The sequence below is a fragment of the Acanthisitta chloris genome, unplaced genomic scaffold (assembly GCF_000695815.1).
Source record: "Acanthisitta chloris isolate BGI_N310 unplaced genomic scaffold, ASM69581v1 scaffold4457, whole genome shotgun sequence".
NCBI classification, from domain to species: domain Eukaryota; kingdom Metazoa; phylum Chordata; class Aves; order Passeriformes; family Acanthisittidae; genus Acanthisitta; species Acanthisitta chloris.
The window spans coordinates 2,079-23,148 of record NW_008680826.1 but is presented as its reverse complement, the minus strand read 5'-3'; the positions used below and the strand labels follow the sequence as shown (position 1 = coordinate 23,148).

The 21,070-nt window shown below is 37.1% G+C and overlaps 1 protein-coding gene across 1 annotated transcript in view; it reads left to right on the top strand.

Annotated features, from left to right (window-relative positions):
* The window catches only part of LOC103805219 (low-density lipoprotein receptor-related protein 1B-like), a gene marked incomplete at its 3' end in the record, with an annotated part of 73,724 nt that extends 53,511 nt beyond the window's left edge, over positions 1-20,213 (top strand). The window contains exons 7-11 of the mRNA XM_009077859.1: positions 7,973-8,153; positions 11,515-11,734; positions 13,351-13,540; positions 18,399-18,521; positions 20,073-20,213. Coding sequence (XP_009076107.1) covers positions 7,973-8,153; positions 11,515-11,734; positions 13,351-13,540; positions 18,399-18,521; positions 20,073-20,213 — 855 coding nt within the window. The remainder of the gene's footprint in view (positions 1-7,972; positions 8,154-11,514; positions 11,735-13,350; positions 13,541-18,398; positions 18,522-20,072) is intronic.
* Between the last annotated feature and the right edge of the window lie 857 nt (positions 20,214-21,070).

Sequence of the window (21,070 nt, the reverse complement as noted above, 5' to 3'; positions counted from 1 at the left end):
GAGGGAGCAACTGCCTCAGCTGAAATCCATTCTACAGTAATTATTTTTCGAGAAAATACACAGTATGAATATTCATCTTGGCCTTCAGAGAGCTTAATATCTTTACTTGTAAATTAAAGCTCATGACAGTGAAAGTAACTAAAATACCATTGTTTTAGCACAGGGATTTTTCATTCCCTGTCATTCATAGCCCATGTTTTAATCCATCTGTCTCAGAGAAGTTATCTCCACTGTGCAGTGAGATGGTGCTCTCTTGGTGTAAGGTCTCTGGATCTACACAAAGATCCCTTCAGCAGTAGTTGCAAGGAATGGCTACAGACTTTTTACTCTGTATTGGTGATTGCTTAATAAAAGGCATTTGTCTGGGTAAATAATGAATTCTCAGCTGTCAGTCTGGTAATTCTCCATTTTCCTGTGAACGTGGAAATGGTTAATATACATCACAGAACATCCATTGCTGACTTTCTCTTACTAAGCACACATTTCATTTTGCAACAAAATAATTCAAACGTGGAGTAGAGGAAGGAGCAGACAATAGGTGGATTTAAACATTATAAGGTAGTAGCAAGGAGCATGCTTGCTGAAAGCTGTCAGATCAGTTGGGGTTAGTCTACTCAGACGTGCAGACATGAATAAACTTTGTATACCAAACCAGAAAATTGATGATACTCTTTTAAACAATGTTCAATTGGAATTTCTACTCTTTAGAAATACAACACAGCACAAGTACGAATGCAACGCCGAAAGAATTATGTATTATCTGATGACGACTTATTGCTGGTGCTACTATTTGCAAAGACCTAAAAGATATCACTGTCATTCTCTGCCTCCTCTTTCCCCAGAAGCTTACATTGTTAGTTTGAACTCGATGTAGTTTCATAACTTTAAAGCGTGTTTAAAGAACATTTGTTAATGTATTTTTCATGATTTAAAAAATTAATATGGCCTCCAGCCGTAACACCTCAGCTTTTATTCTTGTCAGCTCTCAAGAACTCAGCAGGGACATATTAAATTGTTCTTTGGTGGAAGGCTACTAGAGAAAATCAGGTGTGTCAGGAGGTGGTGTAATATTCACTCCGAACAGCAAGCTGCTAAGGAGCTCTATCTGGGGTAGGTGCCACTTCTCAGATTAGAAGTTGTCATTTTTTGTGACTATCAGATTTTTCAAGAACAGATACACTCACTCAAACAACAGTGTACCTTGGATAATTACAGTTTGCCTACATGAGAGCCTGAACCTACAAGTTGTTGACTGGGAATTGAGAACACTGAAGAACTAACACTGCTGGAGTTTGATTTCCCATACAGTATCAGCTGTGAATTCTTATTCTTCACTATGGGAAACAAACTGCTGTGTAGTACTGATAACTACTTGACAGCCCACAGCTCAGCCTAGCCTAGAGCTGGAGGCACAACTGCAATAGCAGTGTACTTCCACCAGCCACAGAAATTGTTATGATTAAGCTTTCAAACTTGCATGTCAATCAGTTTTTTAAAATTATAATATGGAACAAACAGGCATGTTCAAAGGGATCTAAATATTGTTCAGCTGATGTAGCACAAACACAAAGTTGAGGGGTTTTTTTACTTGTCTTGGTCCCCTTTTGGTTGTTTGGGGTTGCTGTGAGCCTAAAAATTGTAAATATTAGTAAAGATGGTCAGGGGCTACCTGTTGCTTAAATAAGGCCAAAGTAAATTTATAAATTCTTTGGAAGCTGTTTGACTGGTTGGTATATAGAAGACTTAGTTCTTTCACCAGTTTATATGGTAATCTAGTATTTTAGGCACAATTATTATACATGATCTAACAGACATGTATGGCTAGGCCATTCTGTATAAAATTGCATGCTGTGCTTCTAATATCTTTCATATTTAAAACCAGTGTGGCAAATTGTTGCCTCTAGAACTATGAGTTTTTAAAAATCTGCTATCTATATTCACTGTATTTGCAACCCATATACTACTGTTGATAGTAAAGTTGTGGTAGTATTTCCAGAATTATAAATGTTAACTTTTCAATTAGTGAGTGAAGAATGACCACAATGGTATTTTATTATCTCATCCTTTTTTTTTTTATTGTTGAAAGGACTTCACTGCAAACAGCATGACTTACTGTAGACAAATCAATGTTGTTTAACCAGAATGGCCATTATTTTGTTCCTGTTTACTACTTGATGTGAAACCCATTTAGAAAGTAATAAATGTATTGAAAGCCTTTAGATAGTGAAATAAAAGTGTACTTTAAACCATAGCTTCACAAAAAGAAAGTTAAATCCTTCTATAGGATTGTGCTGTAAACTTTTCCTTTAAATCTTTATGATATATTTTGTATCTAATCACCGTGGGATTTTCTTTGGCTTTAATTTTATTTGGTTTAGAAACATGAGTGCTCCAAAATAGCTCATTAGCTAATATATGAAACTGAATAAACGTAGAGCATTATGCTTGCAAAGTTTAGGAGCTATCTAGCATTGAAATCTAACACTTTAGCTTTGCTGTTGATACTAATACAGTTCATATTTGGAATGCTTTGTCTCCTGAAGAAGGAAAAAGGCAGCAAACTATTTTCATTAAAAAATTGATCTTATTACTATAAAATATGTGTTTAGCCCAAAATGCCTAGGTCAGAGAGAACAAAATTAAAATGGGGTTTGAATTTCCTTGTCCTGAAGCTTGATTTTACTTATTTCAGTGTTTTCTTGAGTTGAGCAAAATCTGCTGAGACCACTCAGAACTTTAAAAGACATTTGTTTCACAGCTGAGGTTTGTCTCTGTTGCCTGTTCTGTTCAGCAGTTTTTCTCTGCAAGCCTTGGGCTCCAGGTCCTTGGTGAGATACTCTCTTCTTTTCCTTTCCATACTTTGCACTTTTCCCAACATACTTGATCAGCCTAAGACCATAGGCCACACTCCACTGTCAGAGAGTTCCAGCTGACTCTGACATGGTCTTTACAAAAGACTGAAGGAAAGGCACTGAGACTAAAAATAAAACTGACAGTGTCCATCAGCCTGGGAAGCCTGGCTGAGCTGCTGGCACTGAGCTCAGACACTCACTGATCCACACTTGTTTTGTACTTTGGGTGAATCTTGTCAGACTGGGTGGCTGCTGGCTCAGGTATGTCATCATACTGTTGTTTTATATCCTGGAGAGTGAATTTTGACACCGTTTCTTTCCTCCAGCTTTTTAGATCACTAGGGAAAATAGTTTCCCACGAGTACAGTGATCTTTAGGTGTATCAGAAATATAGATAAAGATGTTAAAACATATTTTAGAGAACCCCTCAGCATATGCCACCTTTTTTTATCTCATAACTTTCTCATATTGCAGTGTTAGAATAGCATAGTGCAGGATGTAGTGCCATCTTTCCCTGGACTTGGCACTGGTGAGGCCACACCTTGAATCCTGTGCTCAGTTCTGGGCTCCTCAGTTCAGGAGGGACATTGAGGGGCTGGAGCAGGTCCAGAGAAGAGCAACGAGGCTGGTGAAGGGACTGGAGCACAAGTGGCATGAGGAGAGGCTGAGGGAGCTGGGGGTGTTCAGCCTGGAGAAGAGGAGGCTCAGGGGAGACCTTCTCACCCTCTGCAACTCCCTGACAGGAGGCTGGAGTCAGGTGGGGGTTGGGCTCTTCTCCCAGGCAACCAGCAGCAGGACAAGAGGGCACAGACTCAAGCTCTGCCAGGGGAGGGGTAGGTTGGATATTAGGAAGAGATTTTTTCCAGAGAGAGTGCTCAGGCATTGGAATGTGCTGCCCAGGGAGGGGGTGGATTCACCATCCCTGGAGGTTTTCAAGCTGAGACTGGATGTGGGACTTAGTGTCATGGACTAGTGACCACCATAGGGTTGGACTTGGTGATCTTTGAGGTCTTTTCCAACCTGGTTGATTCTATGATTCTATGATCTCTACACACCTGACTGATTTATTAAATTTAGGTCTAATTTTTTCAGGGAACAAGGTTTCTTTGATACATTGGTGACTGCCGTTGTCTTTCTGTAGTATTTTTTGAACCTTCAGAATCATTTCAAATTAATTTGATATATAGGGCAGACGTCCAAGTATAATTTAAATCCCAAATTTTTGTAAAAATAGAGAGAAGCAATACCAAGGACTGATGATTTGCAAGGTCACTCTTATTTTATTGATTTCTGCAGCTGGGCATAACAAGAACACAGAACTTGTGAAATGGAATTATAATGAAAGAAAGGAAAAAGGTTCACTTTTCTTCATCTAAACAGCCCAAAGAAAGGAGTTCACTTCACTTTTCTTCATCTAAACAGCCCAAAACCAAAAAAACACATGAATACAGATGTAGTCTGGCTTCAATTGCTCTGGTGTTCAGAGAACTACCCATTTAAATGGCAGCTGGAGATTTTACATACCTTTAATTCTTTTTACTGTTCAGGTCACTGCAGGTGGTACATTACACATTGCAGTTCAAGGGTTAAAGAAAAAAAGCCACTTTTCTTCATCTAAACAGCCCAAAACCAAAAAAACACATGAATACAGATGTAGTCTGGCTTCAATTGCTCTGGTGTTCAGAGAACTACCCATTTAAATGGCAGCTGGAGATTTTACATACCTTTAATTCTTTTTACTGTTCAGGTCACTGCAGGTGGTACATTACACATTGCAGTTCAAGGGTTAAAGAAAAAAAGCCAATAAACTAAACCTATCGTGTGTAAATACATCAGTTTTATATGCATTCATTTAACGTGGGATAGGATGATTACATAGAATGATTATACACAGAATTAAAGCTAGAAAGAATCCTGAACTACTCTACACTGCTGATTTCTTCAAGACAAGTAAATTCACTTCTCAAATACTTTCTATTTTATTGCCATATTCATTGTGTGTAAAAACCATATATTTAATTTGCATATTTATCTTTATTCATCTATGCTGTTTGTCCATTTTTTTTATGCCCAGACAGACAATACTGATAAGGGGAATAGCAGTTTCTAAAATTTTCTTTTTTTAAACATCAATAGCATTCTGATGGAAATGCCTCTCTTAATAAGGGCTATTTTTATCTCCTTTAATAAATGTTATGGTTCTTATTTTTAAATTTTAGTGTACAGTGCAAGTTTATAACTATTTTTATATACTTCAACATTATTTTGAAATGTGTTTTGCTTCCTTTTTAAAGGAAAAAGTTATTTAAAATTAATAGTTTTGCAATTATAAGGTATATGAAAACATTATAGCTCTGCTAGCTTAATAGGGACTATAATATAATGGTATTACAACCACTAAAAATATTACTCAACAAAACCCTTGTGAAGTAATTTATCATGCTACAATGCAGCTTTTATAGATGCTGTTAATGCATCCAAGTGTATAAAAAGACCCATATTTCATTTATTGGGTAAAACTGTCATATTTTATCTTAGTGTGTTGCTGATGACATACCATATGCTATGTATGGGTTGCTGTAGTAAGCAGAAGGTTTTCTATGCTAAGTTCTGTAGACACTGAGTTGGTCAAAGAGCTTTGCATTCCAGTCCCTCACAAACAATTTTGCTACTTTATTTGTAGTAAATAAATGAGTTTATTAGAACCATAGTCAGTTAAGTTGTTTGTGGTCTAAAAAATATTATTGGTGAAGAGTTTATCCCATGGAAAATAAATCTGATGTCCTAGAAAGGAAGAATTGTAGGGATGCTGAAGTTGCCAATGTTAGTAATACTTTTCCACTAGTGCTTACTGATTGTATCATGGGGAGACATTTTGATGGAGAAAGCTGAGGAAGGGCTTCAGGGGTGACAACACAATGCCAGTGCACAAGGCTGTTGCAGTAAAAATAACTGATAAAAGCATGAAATGTCCCAAACCAGCACTTCACAAGTTCATGTGGAGTTCTTGTCTGGAAAGGTGACAGTTAAATTACATATGTCTGGCAGCACAGTTCAGATTGTAAACAGGTGTGCTCAGTTTAGCAGATTTTCACAAGTGTATCTGGTGTAAATGTGCTTGAACTCGGATCAGTGATTTGGTCATCTTGCCATTTCAAAAAACAAAAAAAAGACAATATATTGATTTTTTTATGTGCATCGGGAGGAAAATCTCCCTGCCCCACATTTGTTCTGGGAAAATCTCTCAAATATTTCTAGTGTTGATCAGAAAATGATGCCAGCACTGGTGAGAAAGAACAAATCTGATGAAAGCTTGCATGTAGATGTCATTGCTGGTGTAACCATGAACAGAAAATTTACATTCCTTTTTTCATGTCTTGATCATTCCTGTCATTGAAATTGTACTGTACAAAAAAGTAACGTGGTCTGTATTGTCAAGAAGCAATGTAGAAAGGAGGAGGTGGTTTCAGTGTTTGTGTGTTTGCTTGTTAGTTGGGTTTTACCTTTTCAGCCATACTGACCTTCATTTGTATCCCCACAAAGGGAGGCACTAATTGGGTCTGGTGAAGCTTCAGGTCCTGAGGCAGCACTGCAGCCATCCCTGTTGGCTGCTAAGCCATTAGCCCATTTATCCCAGGTGATGGCTATAAAATGAGTGTTCCCACCCTAAGTCAATGCAGACTGCTCTGTCGGTGCTGGGAAGGTAGGGAGAAGCCAGTCATGGCCAACTTTGGGGGAACAGCTAGAGGTACTTGTCTAAGGGGTTTGTGGGCACTTTGGGGCAAGGTGTGCCCTGGGAGCTTGGGGAATTTAGGTTGGACTACTTCTGAACATTGTGCTCAGTGGGAGTTTGGTGTTAGCTGATCCAGAGGGGAATATGGAACAGCAGCTCCATCCTGCTGGAAAAAAGCACCATGGAGGGACTGAGGAAAAGGAGCAGCACATGCCTCATGTTGAGCTACTAGAGCCTGTGTACAGGTGGGGGACAGGAGCTGGAACAGGTGGCATCACCTGTGTGGTGCTCCATCGATCCCCTCAGGATCACTCTGGTAGATCATGGCAAGTGGTGAAATCAGCCTTTGGATGAGGAGTGACCACACTGGCAGGAGGTGGTTTGGGATATTTGAAGTTATTATCAGTCATTTTTGCTTCAATAGCCTTGTGTAGTGGCCACAGGGCTGGTGTGGGATCAGCTGCCTGGCCAAGGTGATGCCTAAAACTGAGTTGTTCCTCAGCTGTCACTGCACTGCGAAGGCCAGGAAAGAATGACTGGAAATTCTCCATATCTCGCCCCACACCCCTGGGCTTTGCAATCTTCCTGAAAGAAAAGGCAAAGGATATGACAGAATATAGATGGAAAACCTTTTAGAGACCCTATATTGTCAGTTAAGGAGTTGGGATTGTGTGGGAGAGAGCAGAGCTCCATTCATATTACAGGGTGTTGGGTGAGTTTCAGGGAAAACTTGTTGCTTGAGGAATTATTTTACTAATTCTCCAATGGGAAAATTTCCATGTGTATGCAGTGAGTGTTGTTAACTCATTTTAGTTCTGGATGGAACTCTACCACTGTCAAACTTTTCGGCCCATTGGTGCCTCCACTTGCTCTTTGCTCATGCATGTAACTGTGGGGAGTAATTTAGGCTGTGGTGATGTTTTTCCTTACATGTTTTTTTAAGGTCAAGGGACAATGAACCAAAGGCAAATTGAATGTCCTTTTTGTCTATTTTCTTTCTTAATAAGAGCAAAACCTGTGAATTTGGTAAAAGCAAGATAATTTAGAGTACTGGAGGTGATCCTGGAAGCTCTTCTTACTTGAATGATAATGCTATTTAGGGTTCAAATTAATTACGGTTTTGTTAAATAGTGATTTCCCCAGGGCCAGCTATGGTTAACATACGAAGACTTATAGTTTAATACACAAATTTTATGACCAGTATTTGTCTTTTGCAGGGTGTTTTCAACAGAGACTAATTCTGACAGACACAGCAGATATAATTCAGATTCAAGGCAATAATCTAATTAGCTATATGGACTGTACATTGTCCATTGTTTATACTAATGGATAATGTTAGGACATAAATAATATTAATTTCTTACTACTGTCTTCTCTCTCTCTACAGATCTTGATAATGTAGAAGGCATAGCAGTGGACTGGATTGGAAATAATCTTTATTGGACAAATGATGGCCACAGGAAAACAATTGCTGTTGCCAGACTGGAAAAAGCTGCTCAGAGTAGAAAAACTTTGTTGGAGGGAGACATGTCTCACCCGAGAGGAATTGTTGTTGATCCTGTCAATGGGTATGAAGTAAACTAATTAATGTTGTTTAATGATTGTCTTTATAGTATAATTACAGGATTTAATTTGCTTAGGATGAGGTTTGTGGAGTCATGCAGTAGTCTAATTCTATAGGAGTCTTACAGCCCAGAAAACCAAACCTGTCCTGGACTGCCTGAAAAGGAACATGGCCAGGGTGATTCTCTCCCCTGTGCTCTTGTGAGACCCTACCTGGAGTACTGCATACAGTTCTGGAACACCTTCCCTACAAAGCCAGGCCTAGAAAGTTGTGGCTGTTCATCCTGGAGAAGAGAAGGATGCATCAGGACCTCATAACAACATTCCAGTATCTGAAAGGGCCTACAGGGAAGCTAGAGAGGGAGTGTTTTAGGAACTGTAGTCCTAGGACAATGAGTAATGGGTATAAATTGAAAGAGGGGAAATTTAAATTAGTCATAGGAAGAAGCTTTTTAATGTGAGAGTGGTAAGACACTGGCACAGGTTGCCTAGGGAGGTTGCAGCCCCAACCCTGGCAGTGTTCAAAATCAGGTTGGATAAAGCCTTGAGCAGTGTAGTCTAGTGGGGAGGTGTCCTTGTCCATGGCCGTGGGGGTTGGGACTTGATTATCTTTAAGGTCCATTCTAATATCTGCCCTTCCTGTCCAGTGTTCTTGCCTGAAGCCTTCAGAAGAATGGGTCTGCCCAGTCACCTCTGAATGTCTGTCCTGTTAATCTGAATAATTCACCTTTTTCTCAAACTAATGGTGTGCATTAGACCTGTATGTATTTGTAACATTAAGTGAACTTTATGATATTCTGCTTTATTTCTCTCCTTGTAAGTCTCAATTTCTGAAGGTAATTATGACCATATCCTTGTACACATTGGTTTACAAAACTAAATGAGACAGGTACTTCTCATTACTTATTAGCATAATTAATTCTGACAGGCTGCATAATAAAAAGAACATTATATTAGTGTGGTATAGTTGTGGTTTACTTAAAAATTCATAGTTGCATTTCTTCAGGGAGTTGTCCCTGGAGAATGATGCAGGTAGATTGTTAGAGTGCCTGGATTGATTGTTTTGCTATGGCTAGAAAATATTTACACTCTCAGGTTTTCTCTTTGAGCTTGTCCTTTGAGGAGTGGAAGTGACTGTGGAAAGGCTACAATTCATTGAGGTCAGAGAGCAAGGATAGAAAATCAGACCACAAACCGTAACCACACCTACAATTACTGTGTTAAATTTTCCAGCTCAGTAAACGCATAGCACAGGAAACAGTGTATGAAGATGTATTATCTGAAAAGGCTATTATATAAAACACTTCTCTAATAAAACAGCATGTCCTTCATGATTATACTTCTCATGGAAGCTCTTCCTGAGGGATGGCATTTATTTATGGTATTTTAATTATGTTTCAAAAGTATTAGTCTTGATTTAACCAACGTGGAAGCATTAACTGCATTTTGAGATACAATTAAAGCACATTGATGTGAATGTCTGTTACTGTAAGCATGTCTTAGCTTGTGACATGATAACTAGAATAAGTACAGACAAAAAGTTAATGGAGGAAAGCTCAGTAATTGCTGTAGAGCAGTCATGTAAATATTTGTAAAACATATTTTGCCTTCCAATAAACTAAGTACCATATTGACCTGTGTCTGCCTGAGCTTCAGGGCATATGCAGGTTTTATAATTCTGTGATTAAAACTAGTGTTGTTTGAGCCAAATATGCAATGAAGTTTATAAGCCTCACGGATCAAAAATTGGCTGATGTTCCTAGCATATATTTACGAAAATATTAAAAGAATCCAAAATAACCTTCTGGTGGGTGACTTGAAAGAGATGGAAAAAAACAACAAAAAAGCTACATTTACATATCAGTAAACATTTTTAATGGTTGTGCAATTTTTCTTTATTTTATCCAGTTTCTTATATTGAAAAAAAAGTCAAATTATGAAAACACATTAAAGTGTATTTGAATAAAATTTTTTACCAGTAGACTTGACATCATTTACACAGGTATGATGATTAAATAATTCTTCACTTCAGTGTTTCATTTTTTTTGGTAAATTTAGAATGTAAATTCCAGGATTTTATTCTTCAAAGTAGAGGCTCATTAAGTGGATTAGGATCAGAAGTTATTGCAGAAAGATTAATCTGGTAAAATAAAAGGTGAGGCACATCAAGACCAATTAAATCATGATAACATTAAGAGATAGGCTCCATTTAAGATTGGTATGATGGTTTTCCTCTATTTCATGCTTAATAATTGAAATCCTAGATTTGACTTTGAAAGGAAACATCTGCTATTTAGTAAATGTTTTGATTTATTAAATGATGTCACTATGTCGTAGGATCTGAGATGCTGTTTAGGTGCTTTACAGATTATATATAGGCTCCTTTGTATTTCTTCCATGAACTACTCTCTTTCTTAGGAAAAAAAGTAAGAAAAAACATGACGTTTCTTAACGTATTTATTGCCCTCTGCTTTGGTACAAGTTCAAGTTGTGTGTTTTAAATTGCTGAAATCAGTTTTCACCAGCGACTTCTGTAATAAAAGATGTTAATCAAATTAATTTCAGAAGTAAAGGAAATATAATGTGTATTCTGTAGTGTTGAGTAGAGAATGGCTCACAGAACTGAGCCAAAACTTTTAGATGAATTAATACAGTCTTGCTTAATTTTTCCAAAGTAGCATAGATGCCTGTTCTTCTGAGGTGGTTTTTTTTTTTTTGTTATCTACATTGCAGTGCTATAAATCATAGAACTATGCTAAAATTGCCTACTAGCTAGTTTTCAACTAATTTTTGCAACAAAGCTTTCTAAACGTCTTTGTGATGGACAGAGGGTTCATAATAGTTTTCTGAGTAATTTAGCTGCTTTCATGTGGGATCTGAAGTTTGCAGAATGTCAAGGTTATCCTGTAGGTCTTAAACTAGAGTGCAATTAATTAATGTATTGCAACTTTTTGGATTGTATTAAGCATAATGAAAGGCAGATTTGCATCATAATGGCAAATTAGACCCGATGAAAAAAAACTCACTGTAAAAGTTTGAACTTCCTGACAAAGTCCATTGAATGGTTAAAAAAAAAATCACAAATCTGTGGGACCAAATAAGGTATTAAATAATTCTTTCACTTTTCTTGTTAGTTGGCCCATTTGGTATTCATGTAATTCATCACAACATGAGCAAAACAACCTAAGTGTCACTACTGCAGCATCCAGTCCATAGGGAGAGGAAATTTAGTTGTTGAAACAGCAATGGAAAGAAACATAGAAAAGTCAAAAACTCTCTGGCTTGTGGGTGAACTGTGCTAAAAGTCTACAGTATAATTCAGATGATTAAAATGAGATCTGAATGTTCATTTCTGTAATTTCATAGATGGATGTATTGGACAGACTGGGAAGAAGATGAAATAGATGACAGTGTGGGAAGAATTGAGAAGGCCTGGATGGATGGCTACAGTCGGCAGATTTTTGTCACATCAAAGATGCTGTGGCCAAATGGTTTAACTCTGGACTATCGTGCCAATGTGTTATACTGGTGTGATGCCTATTATGATCACATTGAAAGGATATTTTTGAATGGAACTGACAGAAAGGTAAAAGAAAAATACTGCTGTTTTGCCACAGGCAGGCTCTGTCTCAGGATTTTATTGTGTTATGTTAAAAATACTTCTCAAGGTTTTTAAAGTCAGCATGACCCTGCAGCATGTCCAGCATCATCTCTGCTGAAGCAAGAGATGTTGGCAGCCTCCTGTGAGAGAGACTGTAATGCAGCTTAAAATTGTCATCTGGAGTAAGTGGCACAAAACTTGATTTTTATTTTATTATGTGACAATGAGATATGTTTTGATTGAGCCAGAAAGGTACAAAGAGCTTTGTAGTAGAAAAAGAAAACATTCATTTGGCTGTGCCAGAGAGACTTTTATTTAACTTGATTAAGCTACTTTCAATGAAACCAAGTGCCCCATTTGAGAACTTGTGGTAACAGGCAGAGGGGCAGCACTCAACAAATCCTGCCAAAGATAGAGAGATACCATTTTAGTTGCTACTAGTGGCATTATGAGCTAGATACAAGTCTTTGTAGAAGCAACAAGCACAAAACAAGATCTCTCAAAAACAGTTGAAGCTTAGACCACAGTGATACCATCTTCTTCATAAAATTACTGACTGGTGAATAATAAGAAGCACCTGTCTTTACATATTTTTTTTTAAAATGTGTCACAGAATAGTTCTGGTTTTTGGAAAAGTACTTTTTTTGTAAGCCTGGGATATAAATAAAATGCATGACTACTTGAAGAAAACTTACGTAGCCAAAAATAACTAGAACATACTTGTTTTTGATGCTTAATCATTTGCTGTTAAATATAGGATATTTTGGTCAGAATTTAACTGGATCAATAACACCTTCAATTCCATGCCAATATAGTGAATATTTTGGGGGGTGGGAAGCTCCTACAATAGTTCCCCCAGTAGCTGATGGATTATTTACTAATTGATTACTTTTGATGCAAAGCAGTTCACCGAGATAAGGAGTTTTGTCTAAAAGAATTCCAAGCCTGAAGAGAAAATTTCAAGGGCAAAAGAGGATGATGTTTGTCGCCTCAAAGTAGTTGCATTTTAGTTGGCTTTATCTCCCTGTTCTCTTGGGTTCGTGTCTATAAATAGAGACAAGATAGGGCATCTGATGAACTGCTTCCTTCTCTCTAGAGGCAAGATAGAAATAGGCTGTTGGGCATTAGTTCAGGCAGGGATCCCATCCAGCAGGAGACTAATCATGTACTAATCAGACTAGCTGCTGTTAGAGAATCACAGGATCATACAATCGTTTATGTTGGAAAAGACCTTAAGAGCTTGAAGTCCAACCCTTAACCTGGAACTGCCAAGTTCATCACTAACTATGTCCCTAAACACCACATCTCCAGATCTCTTATATCCCTCCAGGGTTAGTGACTCCACCACTTCCTGGGCAGCCTGTTCCTGTGCTATCTGACAGGGGCCACTTAAAGTAAATTTCTACTAATTTTTTTCAAGTTAGGTATTGGTGCTGCTGCATAGAAGGGCTTTGCACTCTTAATTTGATTTTGTTGCATTAAGTTATTATATTTGGGCACAGTACTGATCTCAGTTTTCCTATGTCCCATTTTATGTCCTCTGGAAAAATTAGTAATTATTTTCACCTTGTTTATGTTCACCTACCCCTAATTAATTGCAGGTAGTCTACAGTGGAAAAGATTTGAATCATCCTTTTGGACTGTCACATCATGGAAATTATATTTACTGGACAGATTATATGAATGGGTCAATTTTCCAGTTGGATCTACTTACAAGGAATGTGACACTGTTGAGAAGTGAGAGACCACCATTGTTTGGGCTCCAGATTTACGATCCACGTAAACAGCAAGGTACTTTTTTCAGTTTTTCAAAAGGTCTGCTATAAAAGGATCTTTTTCCTTACAGCTTCCTAGTGTTTTTGAGGTGACTACCTGAACAATAACAGAAAAACAAACCTGTGACATGAGACATTCCAAAGGATCTTTTTCCTTACAGCTTCCTAATGTTTTTGAGGTGACTACCTGAACAACAATAGAAAAACAAACCTGTGACATGAGAGATTCTTTCCAATGCTTAAATCCATTGATGTTGACATTGCTCATTTCATAGTTACTGAAAAGTGAGTCATAGCAATATACCTGTCTGGAATTCTTCTGTGTATTTACACTGCCTTTATTGCCAGTTTTTCTTGGGTGTCCAAGAGACACTGTGAAAGCATTAAATACAATGGATAACGTGTACGCATTGGCTCATAGGCATAAAATATACTGTTGTATTCTACTTTTCTTAAATGAGACCATAGATCCTACCTTTCTTTTCTTTCTTTAATTTTCTCCCTCATCTTGGTCTACATCAGCACTGTATGACTTCATCTCCTGAAGGTATGGTGCTGTTGAACAGAATCAGAGTAAGTGGTCTTTGAGAGTAGTGGAAAAATCCATAGTCATTGTTAGTTGTATCAGGAGAAAAATGAGATAAAGGCCATAGGTTTGCATGGATGGAGTTTAGAAAGTGCAATTGCTACAGCGTTCAGATGAATTGCTGAGTATTTGCTTACTTTTGTGGAAACATTTCAGTTTAATGTTTCCCAGCAAACAAAAATGATCAGCAATTAGTATAAATAAAATACTGTGTAAAGGATTGCTGTTTTACTGCTGTAAAGTTTCTCCTTTTTGATACCATGACATCTAAATTTTAAGTATTTAAACCAAACTATGTGTAGCATATGTAGTACTGTCCTGTGTTGAGGTCAGTGTATCACAGATGGTTTTCAGGGACTCTTACTTTGAAACACATGTAAAAGTATAGTTTGTTTGGGGGTTTTGGTTGGGTTTGTTGTGGTTTGGCTTTTTTGCTTATTTGGGTTTTTTTTAAGGCAAAATCTGGCCCCAAATCTTCCCTGAAGTTGGCCAAATTTCAGAATGCTTTGAACTGTGTGTCTGCTGATAGAGAGCAGTGTTTGCTTTAAATACTTGGTACTTCTGCTTTATCCAGTACTCAAAAAGTTCCTTTGTTTTTAGAAAAAGAGGGACATTAATTTTTAAATGCCATTGCTATTAGGTTCCAAATAAGCTGACACCAGAGATAAAAGACTAAAGTATTACCTCATAGACATTTTTGCTGAATGAGCTTAAGTCTTGAGAGAGAGGATTTGGCTCATTAATACATTCTCTGTTTGAAATTGCAATTGGAATTTTGTAAGCTAACTGCAGCCTTTAGGATCTTCCCTTTTTGTCATGCTCAGTGAGGTTGATCTTGCATTGTTCCCAAAGGAGCATAAACATTTATTTTAAAGAAAGTCCAACTAGTTTTTTCTTTTTTTTTTCTGTATGTTCCTTCTAAAAGAGCAAGATAGAAAGTCCAACTAGTTTTTTCTTTTTTGGTATGTTCCTTCTAAAATAGCAAGACGAAGGCTGAACCATGTGGTACAGAGAAAACCATACCAATCCATTTTATAGTATGTGTTATATTTTATAACTTATGTGGCTCTGATATTCTGAGGTTAGTGTTTTGCTGCTGCTGTTATTGTCACTGTCGACACAAGCAGAAGCCACATCAATTCATTTTGGCATAGTTGAATGGAGACTGGCATTTTTATTAGGGGTCTTTTACAGGATCCTTGTCTGTGCCAATCCTGCTTTGCTTAGTGCTTTGGGTAACAATATTAAGCTTTTGGTATCTCCTTAAGGAGAGGTGTTTTTCACTGGCTCTGTAGCTCATGAGGCATGATCCTCTAGCAGAGGAACATTTTTTTTGTTGCTTTCAGAGATTAGAATTCATCTTACTTTCTTAGGCTTAGTCTTTGAGTCTCTATGCATCAGGAATGTCTTAAAACCAGAGAGGTGGCAGGAATCATATGATCCTGCCAAGGCCTGTGGGTATTTCCACTGCTTTGAAAAAGAACATTGCTACTAATATGTAAATAATGATTTTGTAAGTGCATTTACAGTAGTTAAAGTTGGCTCTTTTGAAATCAGTATTTCAACTCCTCAGATTGCAAAGAAGAGCTGCTTGAGCCCCAGGTCACTGCTCTTCATACGTGTAGTATAATCCCAAGAATAGACTTACAAAACTTAACAGTACTAGAGTTGCAACAATTTTTTTTTTCTGAGGATGACGACTGAGATGCAATTACGTTGTTGTTTTAGCTCTGGCTTAATTTTTTAGCTAATTAAAATGATGTCAGCCTAATTTAGTCATGGAAGTGGCAGGGCAGCAGCTGTTTTAAATGCTGACAAAATCTGAAAAGTATGATCTAGTTTTGGAAGTATTGTAGAATTTTGGGACTATTTTAAGAACAACCATTTAAAATAGCTGTTTTGAATGTTAGTCAGGGAAATTTACTTTCCTAAATACTTGGTAGGTTTGCAAGTTCCACAGCTTATTCAATAGAGAGGCTTAACCTATTTGTACTGTGTTTTGATAGACATCTTGGCCTAGAAGTTTCTTCAGCAAGACTGATAGGTCTGAGGGTCTCATTGCACCTTCAGGTTGAAGACTTCACTCTAAAAACCATTTTATCTAGGATCTTTTTCTTTAACTCTTGGTACTTCTATTTTCCTTCTCGTCATTCTCTCTTTTATCACTCACTTAGCAGGTAACATGCTGTGTTGTAGTTCTTCATCTCAATTAGGAGGTTAAGTAGAAACTTTTCATCTTCAAGATGGACAGGTTGACTTTGATCTAGTTTTTTAATTTTGATGTTATTTATTTTAAGCTTGCCTTGGGCTTCAGAATCATTGTGACTTTTCAATATTTTCTCTATATTTGTCTACTATAATATTTTATTCTCTAGGCTTATTCTTACCAAGTGACTTGACAATTTCCTGTATATTCTTGAATTAAATTGCTGTAAATTTCCTGGACTTGTGCTATGTAATTTTTAAATTCACTTTTGAATATTATATTTTGGTTTGTTTCTTTTGGCAGCATCTGATAACTTCTTTAATCTTTGTGTTTCTGCCATCCTTTAATTTGTACAATGGGTCCTGTGAACATGTAGATCGTTTTAAGGCTACTTTTTCTGAGGCTGTGTTTTGCATAAGGTTTTATAACATGGAAAATCAAATGCATCTCTTTTGATGTTTTGCTCATATTATTTGGGCTTTGGTGTGCACAGATGTAACAAAGGAGTTGATTTCTGTAGTGGTTTAGGTCATAGTCAAGATCCAATAACGTATTTTAAGTGCCTAGTCTGAGTTGGAACTGTTCTATCCAAAATTCACATTTCATAGAGAATTCCAGTTTTTCCTGTTTATTCAAGCCTAGTCTGAGTTGGAACTGTTCTATCTAAAATTCACATTTCACAGGGAATTCCAGTTTTTCCTGTTTATTCAGCTATGTTCTTTCCATCTCCCTCACATCATGCCCAATGGAAGTAGAGGTACCACAGTGGCTTCCCACAACATATCAATTATTTTGCAGAAATTTATTTGGGAGTTCACTGGGATTTTAATGAACTGTAGACACATTTGCTTCTGAGAAATTATGTATGATGGGTCGGGAAAAAAGTATAGGAAAAGGTTATTAAGTAATGCTCTAGGTCTATTGTAAGATGTATCAAGGTTCACCTTAAGATTTTCAAAATTTTCAAGTTTTACATTATTTGCTGGTTATTTGATCTTCATTTGATAATTTGAAAAGATCTCCCTACACATGCAGGACAGTTTAATATCCATGTTTGTACCTACATCTGTAACTTAATATCATATTTTCCATAAAAAGTGAACTGATAGTGCTTTGAGGACAGGAAATTGTGTGGAGTCTGTTTTAACCCAGGAACATGATGAATGTTTCATACACCTTTACAGAAAGGAGCAGGGAAAGGAACCCCTGCTTTTTACTAAGGCAGGAAGTTGAAAAGAGTAGTTTTAACTTAAAGCTTTAGCAGATATGAAGTTTTATATCTTGCTTGATCATAGTCACTTATCACCAGCACTTGAAATCAACAGTGCTTTGACCATGATCAGTTGGATGTTCTCAGCAATGCATATCTAAGCAATTAGGTCATGACCAAAGTGGCACAAAGAGAAATCATAATGTTTGTTTCAATGTGCTTTCAGTGGGTTTAAGCCTGTTTGCTTAAGGAATGACGTAGTGAGGATGCAGCAGCCCTTGGGAGATGATTAAAACACTTGACAGCTGTCAGTATCTTTGTGTGAACAATGTACAGCTTTTGGGAAGAAACAATAACAGAAGAAGAAGACACAGAAATAGCAAAATGTGTTCAGAAAAGAGTAGTGGAATATTTGCCTGTGTTGTCTCTGCCATAGATCTCATTGTACTTTTAATTTGTTTCCTTTCTCCTTTTTCTTTGCCTGCATTTGTAGTCACATTGTTTTAACATGTGCATATACTAATTAACTTCAGAAGATTCCTTTATAGATTGATTTCTTGAAACCCCTATACACATGTACCTGCATCAAATATTTTGCCCTATTTGTTCCCCTCATTAAAAAGAGAGATGGAAAGTGGTGACTAAGTCTGTATAAGTATTATAACCTGCAGTAAGCAAACTCTGAGAATAATGTGTCCCTAAAATGAGAGGAAAATAATTGTAAAAAATTCTTCATGTGTTTGTGTTCAAAAAAAAAAATAATTGTAAAAAATTCTTCATGTGTTTATGTTCAAAAAAACCCCCCCAACAAACCCAAATGTCTAGTTCTAGCATGTCTGTTTGTTTTGAAGCTGCTTTTTTTCTTTTCCCAGGTGACAATGCATGTCGTGTTAATAATGGAGGCTGCAGCACCCTTTGTTTAGCCATTCCTGGAGGCAGAGTTTGTGCCTGTGCAGATAATCAGCTTTTGGAGGAAAACAGTACAACCTGCATGAGTAAGACTCCTAAAGAATATCTAAGTTGATGCTGCTGTTAAGGGATCAAGTCAGACCTGTGAAAAACACAAGAAAGTGTGGCCTCCTAGAGGTTCTCTAAGACAAAGAAATATTCCTTGAATAAAGATTCTAGCTGAAGACAATTCAGTAAATATAAAAAAGATTTTTCAAGGAAGACAGAGTATTAAGTACACAATATCTGTGGATAAAATGCACTGCAAGATATTTTGGCATGTCTGATATAATCAAGCACTGCAGTTAAATAGATCAGAAGTTAATCTATGTAATTGTTATATTAAATCTATATAAATGGGATTCAGAATACTATATGAGCTATAAGTACCTTAAGTAGGAATCTGGTATTAAATGTTCATGCTGAAACTGTTCATAAAACATGTCAAGCAGATAGATGTATGTATAATAGTTTCTGACAAAGACTATGAAAATATTACTGTCTTTTTTTCCATCTCTTCCTTGATACAACACAAAAAAAAGTTACAATAAAAGGTGGGATTTTCAGTTAACAATAATAACTCATAGGTGCTACAGGTATTTTTCCTAATGTTTAGACCTGATATTTGTAACTTAGCCACATCTTTTCCCTCTATTTTATTTTCTAATCTTATTGATCTGGTTTTTGAAGTACAGTGTGTACAATTTTACAGAAGTCTATAGCAAGAAGCTCAGATGAGTAAAGCATAAGGATTATTTCATAAGATGCTGAACGGTGAGCTTGTAATGACCTTGAACTTGACCCAAATGCCAGACTGGCAGAACCATAGTTGTTGGTAAACTGTTTTTCCCTTTAGCAGAAAATACTGGAAGGTGGACTTGTCACTGGTAAGACATGATGTAAGCATTAGGAAGGGAGAATAGACACTTTGAGATTGGAATGAGGCAGGTTTCCTGCTTTTTCCCCAACATAGTTCACTGCCTGGCTCTTCCCAAGGACTCTGTTGTTCTTTGTAGGGTCATAGGCTGATGTGTGGTATTTACACATTGAGCATTCTGAACCTTATGCTGAGAAACATATCTGTCTGGATTTATCAATAAGCTTGTAGCTTGCTATTTAATTATACCCCAACAGAATTTTATCCTTTTTTCTTTGCTGAGTCTGTACCAGTACATAATGCAGGTGTTTGAGATGTTGCTTGGATACAGGAATCAGCTTTTCAGGAATCATTTTCTAGCCCTAAACGTGCACGAGAATTTGGTCTATGTCTCTTAAGAATATTTTTTTGTAGCTGCTGATGAGGCGTTGCAATTTTTTAAACTAATATGTTTACACTGCCATCTAAGCACCAATTTAGAAACCAGTTTGAGTGCCATTCTGTTCTGAATTCTTCCATTTAGTAAAAAATATATTACTTCAACCATGCACTCGGATACTTGTGCTGCTACAGACTTCAGGTGGAATTGCCTCCAATAAGTCAAGTTTACTAAAAAATGCTCTGAAGAGTGAGAAGAATTGATATCTATTTCTGCAAAGCAGTATTGCACTCTATGTATCAAGTAAATAAAGTAGATGTGCTTCTTGGATATTTTTCCTAGTTAAAGCTGGAGAAGTGCTGCCCCAGTTGTGCAAGGCTGAGCAGTTCCAGTGCAGCAACAAGCGCTGCATCCAGGATCGCTGGCGCTGCGACGGGGACGACGACTGCCTGGACGGCAGCGATGAGCATTCTGAAATCTGTTGTATGTATGAGTTTATATTTTAATCCCAAATCCGTAATTTATTTTAAAAACTGGAAGCAAAACGACGCAAGTCTAAGGGAAGTCAAACAGAAGCCTTAAGTCACTTATGCAAAACTTTTAGTTGCTTCTTTTCCTGCATGTAGTAATAGTAGCCCTTTCAAATGACACTTAGGTACTCATTTCATTGCATAGAAGAGCAATCATCGTTTGGTTTTGACATCATTCTTTCTGATTCTGTAAATATTGGTATTCTTAGCTTTGTTTCCCAATGTTGCACTTTTTGTATATGGGTCACAGTATAATACCTGATGGGAGGGAATGAAGAACAGGGACAGAGGCTCTTCTTGGTTGTGCCTAGTAGCAGTACAAGAGAGAATGAACACAAATTGAAAAGCATGGCAATTTATCTGAACACAAGAAAACACTTTTTTACTGTGAGCATGGTCAAACACTAGAATAGGTTGCCCAGACAGGTTCTGGAGTTTCTGCCTATGAAGGTACTCAAAACTTCTATAGATACAGCCCGGGGAAACCTGCTACATTTGGCCTGGCTTGAGCAGGAGTTTAGACTAAGTGATCTCAGTAGATCTCTACCAGCATAAACATTTCTGTGATTCTGTAATGCATTTCTTAAAAAAGCACTACAACCAAACCCCAAAAGAACCCCACAAACAGACAAGTCAACAAAGCAAACAAAAAAAACCCACAAAAACCCCACAAGGAAACTCCAATTACAAAACCTAAACCCAGCTTCCTACACACTTCCAGTTTTAAATTAGATGTACTTTATCTTTAAGATTGCAGTTTCACCAGAGTTGTATTTTTTTCTTTTTGCTGTAGAGGAGTTCCACTGTTGA